This window comes from Sinocyclocheilus rhinocerous, unplaced genomic scaffold (genome assembly GCF_001515625.1).
Source record: "Sinocyclocheilus rhinocerous isolate Xijiao unplaced genomic scaffold, SAMN03320098_v1.1 scaffold2061, whole genome shotgun sequence".
Lineage (NCBI taxonomy): Eukaryota > Metazoa > Chordata > Actinopteri > Cypriniformes > Cyprinidae > Sinocyclocheilus > Sinocyclocheilus rhinocerous.
In genome coordinates, this window is record NW_015633531.1 from 85355 (window position 1) to 91036 (window position 5682).

The window sequence follows — 5682 nt, forward strand, 5'->3', positions numbered from 1 at the left end:
ATTTTTTTTTCTCAAATATAGCATGTCACTGCTGAAGTCAGTATACACACACACACACACACACGTATATATATATATATATATATATTATAAAATAATAATATGGTTTAAAAATACAGTACAAAATTATATAACAAACTGAATAAACTTAAATATATTTAAATATTCAGATAATAATTCACTCTGTTTTCTGAGTGGTTGCTAGGGCTCAGGTTCCTCCTTCAATGTAACGTATGCGTTCTTTTCACCATTTTATCATCCTCCAGTCAAAAACAATGACTGAATCAAGTAACAGAGGAATCATTCATGTCAAACGGTGCGGCTCGAATTATGTGCCAGAGTTTAATAATCACGGTCAGGGTTTTGTTTTAAATCTCTAACCCTCGGGAAGAGCAACAGCGATACTCTCCTTAGCAAACACCGCTAATTACTGTATGTATTTAATCCATTTTATACTTTCCTGCAGTTGGAGCATAAACTCGGTACAGAGCAAATAATTCACTCAATCCGCCCCTCAATACTCACGCCGTCGGAGCATGAACACGGACAGACGACTCTGGAATTTCAAACAGGTTATTAAACAGCTCTGGCTTTTGTTTTTTGAGCCGGTTTAAAAAACCTAATTCAGATGACTGCTTCTGGAATATATATTGGCTAGTCGCATCTCTGCGGAGAAACAAAAGGTGTATAATAACAGAACAATTAAATTAACCAGGGACGTAATTAAGGTGTTTGTTTGGCTGAGAGCGGTTTTATATTTAATAGAATCGCTGGAGAAGCTGCTGGAGTGATGATATTGCTCGTCACATTTATTCACATCTCCGCGGCAGCTGTCAATCACGCCGCATCCGGCGGAATAAATGAATGCGGCGCTGGCATTAGCATATGCTGAGCGGTCTCCAGAGAGAAGAGACAATCAGAGAGCAGAGACGCCCGCTGTGACTAGCGCTCTCTCCCACCTGTTGGTCTTCCAGATGTGTATGGTTTCCTCGTCTACGTTCTCATGTCTGAGGGCTTGTTCATCCAGGAAGTCGAAAAAGTATTTAACTGCTGGCGGGACGGCGGCGCCAGAACAGAGCACACTGCGAAAGAAATCATCCACGAACTGCTGCAGCGTTCCCTGAAAACACACACAGACACAAAAACAAGGTAATTAGAGTTTAGCAGTTTGAGATGCGTTTTGTTTGAAAAGTGCTGTAAGTGGGGTTTTTTTTTTCCAAGCATAAAATGTTTCTTCTAACTCACTAAAATTCTCTCTAACTGTCCTGGGCTTTCGAAAAAGTCAAAAAAAAATAAATAAATAAATAATATAAAAATCTTTCACATATTTGATGACATGAACCTTGATTTCTTTTTTTATTATTTCAAATTAATGTATTTATTATAATTTTCTTATCTTTTATTTTTGTAATATAATTATTTCAGACAGACTATCTATCTATCTATCTATCTATCGTTTTTTACATTTATATGTAATTTTAACACACACACACACACACATTTATATATATATATATATATATATATATCAACAATTCTGTGTTTTTCTGTCAATATGGGGTGCTGTGTGTACATTAATGAGGAAAAAAAATTAACTTAAATGATTTTAGCAAATGGCTGCAATATAACAAAGAGTGAAAAATTTAAGGGGGTCTGAATACTTTCCGTACCCACTGTATATATTACCTTTAACTATTGACAACCCCAATAAAAACACAAATCATATAATTATTATTAAATTACTACAAACAATAATGAAAATGTACAAAATCATGTAAAATGTAAAAAATATCAAATAATAAATTATATAACAAATAAAAATAGAATTTATAATAATATATATAATTTATGTTTTTATTGAAATATTTAAAAATATATATATTTTATGTTATACCGAGTTAAATATATAACAAAAATGTGTTTTTTATAAATGTTAAGGCACTTCAAATAAGTTATTAGAGGTTCAGGTGACAGAAACGCTTAAAAACCCTTGATGCAAGTTATACAACCTGAGCCCTGAAACATAACACAGATCTTAAAAAAAACATCTCATTTCTTCACACGTCTGTCTGCTGGGTCACTGACAGTCACACGTGGCTGTTTTCACGCTTTGATCAGCCTGACGGGTGAAGTTACACGCTCACTTGAACGCTTCTCATCTCCACTATGCTTTGTTTCTGTCGGCACTGACGCTGAATTACTTCTGTACGAGGTGAAAGACTTGCGAGGTAATTAGCCTCTCTAATCGCCCAATTTACGCCGAACGGCCTCTGACACAAGGACATGCGACTAACCAATCAAACAGAATTAGATTTACACGTCGTGACTTAAGAGAACATGGCAACTCTCAGAATACTTCCTGGAGGTTTATGGAGGTTATAATAATTATATGACACACGTCCCACATTAAATACTGCTGGAGAATTGGATTGTTCATCACCAACATTAAATCAGCAATGATTATGCACCGTTGTCATCTTCCAACAAAATGTACATAGCAAAAATAATTTCTAATAATTTCTTAATCAGTTATTGTTTTTTCCCCCCATGAAATTATGTATAATACAAGATACTGTAAATGTACATCTTTTTAGATAATATACTTTGAATCAAATGAATTTTTCATACTTTTTGCAAATTTGTAAGCAAAAATCTAACTATTTAGACGCATGCTTTGTTCAAATTCAAGATACATTTTATGAAGATAAGTCTTCATTTCTCACGCAATATAGCGCACTGTGAATGGCAAGTTAAAAAAGATCAATATATTAATTCAAAAATATAAATAATAATTAAATTGATTGAAAATGTCAAATAAGTAAAGTTGAAAAAAATATAATATATTTTTTAAATGTCTATTAGTTATCAATTTGAAATGTATTTCATTTTAATTAATAAATTGCATATTTATTAATTTCAATCATATTTATTTCTTCATTTTATTTTTAAGTGGCACTCTCAGTCTTCTATCAATGCAATGTTGCTTCTGACATAAATGTTCTATACATTTTATTAATCGTTTTAAAATAATAAAAAATATTTTAATAATTTAATATAATGTAATATCTTTATCTCTAAAATGTATTTTCTATTGATGTAAACAAGACCACAAAAGACCCAATGATATAAAAAAAAATGAAAAATGACCACAATCCAATCAAATCTGAATAAAATCCAGTGTTATTTTAGCATCATTGATATACTAATATATTTTGAATTACATTTTATTTATTTTTTTTATTTTAAATTTTTTAGTAATTTCGTTGTGCATTTCTCTCATGTTTTTGTTTTTTAATGTGTCTATACAGTTATCATAAATTTTTTGAATAGGTGTTAGTTTATTTAAAGTTATTTTAGTACTTTAAATGAAAATGAGACATGATGCCTTGATAACTAGCTGAAATAAAAAAATATAAATATATTAGTGCTGTCAAACGATTAATCGCATTCAAAATAAAAGTTTTGTTTACAGAATATATGTGTGTATACTGTGTATATTTATTATATATATATAAATACAAACACATGCATGTATATATTTAAGAAAAATATGTTATGTTTATATATTAAATATATTTATAAATAATATAAATTATAAGAATATACATATATGTATATGTGTGTGTTTATATATACATAATAAATTTACACAACACGCACACATATATTATGTAAACAAAAACTTTTATTTTGTATGCGATTAATCGTTTGACAGCACTAAAATAAATAAATAAATAATATTTATTTATTTGATTTGATTTCAGTTAACATTTATTTTGTTTCAGGTAGCATTTTTTCTTTAAGGTTTTAGTTTTAATTAACAACAACAACCCTGATAAAACCAAGTCCCACCCTACATGATTAATTACATTTATTAATTAAATACAAATGATGTAAGTGAAATGTAACTTTTTCTAAAGGCGAATGAACAGACAGCAGTTGAGTTAGTGAGAGGAAGAGCTCAGTACCTTGACGGAGAGCAGTCGGGTGAGATAGATCTCAGTGATGGCTTTGGTCATGGATTTGTCCTTTATACTGCCTCTCTTAGATTTCATCTCATCCAGCTCATCGGCCGGTCGCACCAGGTGAAAAACTTTATCATCCTCCAGCAGGGCGTTTCCTGTGAGTTCAGGTGAAGAGAGTGTATAAGTGACAGTGACAGATCACACTTAGAAAGCAGACTTGCACTCACTCTCTTCATGGTTATCGTGATTTTGCTCGTACGACTGTTGTGTGTGCCGAACTCTGGAAAGGACCACCGTTGCATTATCACGTACCTAAAACCACACGAAAGTCATGTTTAAGAACAAGAAATGACACTCGTCACGTCATGTCAAAAATCCCCAACCCATGCACTCACGTTATAATGCGCCAGCGTATTGATGCGTCTCCACCTGCCCTCCTTCTGTGACGTCACGTCTAGATCTGACAGGATCTGTCCCGTGGAGCCGGGCCGCCATTCTGTGGAAGAGACCAGAAGACGTGAAGATGAAGAAGGTGTGGCGCTGTATGTGAAATCACAACGCTCGCTCACCGAGGGTGACGCTGTCTACTTTGGGTCTCTGAGAGTGCGGCAGGTTTTTGGACACCTGCTCGATGATCTTCTCCTTCACCTGAGAGATGGTGTCACAGTTCAGCACCTTCACGGGGGTGATGTCCGGTCCCTCGCCCTGAACCAGCACCTGCAGCGTCTGCCGGCACACAGAAAATACTGCTCTGTTTATGAGCTGACAAAACCTGCTCTGGTAAAACAACGTGAACATAAAGTGGCTGTATGTTTTTATATCTGAAGTAATCTGTGAAAAAAAAAGTTAAGATATAATATAGTAAAATAAAGCAATTAAGCCCCAAGAAGCCGTGGTTTACAGTGAATTTATAACAGCTAAGGGGCGTTGTTAGGTACGACGCGAAGCGGTTATAAATTCACTGTAAACCACGGCTTCACGGGGCTTATTGCTTTTATAAAACGGTTATTCCATATACGTAGTAAGGTTTCACAAAATAAAACCAAGCAAATAAAGTGAAATTATATTATTAAAAACAGTATTCTTCCACCAAACAATATAGTTCCTCAGAAACAGTTGTGGTTCCAACAAAGTGGTTGCCGAGCAACACACAGAAGTAAACAAAAGTGTATGTTTGAAGTGTAATTTACAACAGCGTCGAACGCGGCTCAACCAATCAGAATCAAGGACCGGAACTATCAGTTTTATAATATGTATTAGGGATGCATTGATAACACTTTTTCCATAACAAGTACGATACCAATACTTTCATTTTTGGTACTTGCCGATACCAATTACCTGTTTATTTATTGCATTTTTAAATTTTTTTTTTTAATTTACAACAGCTTCGAACGCGGCTCAACCAATCAGAATCAAGGACCGGAACTATCAGTTTTATAATATGTATTAGGGATGCATTGATAACACTTTTTCCATAACAAGTACGATACCAATACTTTCATTTTTGGTACTTGCCGATACCAATTACCTGTTTATTTATTGCATTTTTAAATTTTTTTTTTTAAATATTGGGTAGAGAAACCAAAAAATATGAATCATATTAGTTGGCTTATATTGTCATATTGTTTAATAAATAGATGTTCCTTTACTCATTTTCACACTTAATTATGTGTGGGATGAATGTGGGAATATATAAAAAATAATATTTACAAGAATT

At 33.2% G+C, this 5682-nt stretch overlaps 1 protein-coding gene across 1 annotated transcript in view; it reads right to left on the bottom strand.

Moving 5' to 3' along the window:
* Nucleotides 1-5682, bottom strand: part of LOC107744220 (plexin-B2-like) — a 125798-nt gene that overhangs the window by 6796 nt on the left and 113320 nt on the right. The window contains exons 27-31 of the mRNA XM_016557747.1: nt 4535-4691; nt 4361-4461; nt 4193-4277; nt 3969-4120; nt 960-1120 (exon numbers count right to left, since the gene is read on the bottom strand). Coding sequence (XP_016413233.1) covers nt 960-1120; nt 3969-4120; nt 4193-4277; nt 4361-4461; nt 4535-4691 — 656 coding nt within the window. The remainder of the gene's footprint in view (nt 1-959; nt 1121-3968; nt 4121-4192; nt 4278-4360; nt 4462-4534; nt 4692-5682) is intronic.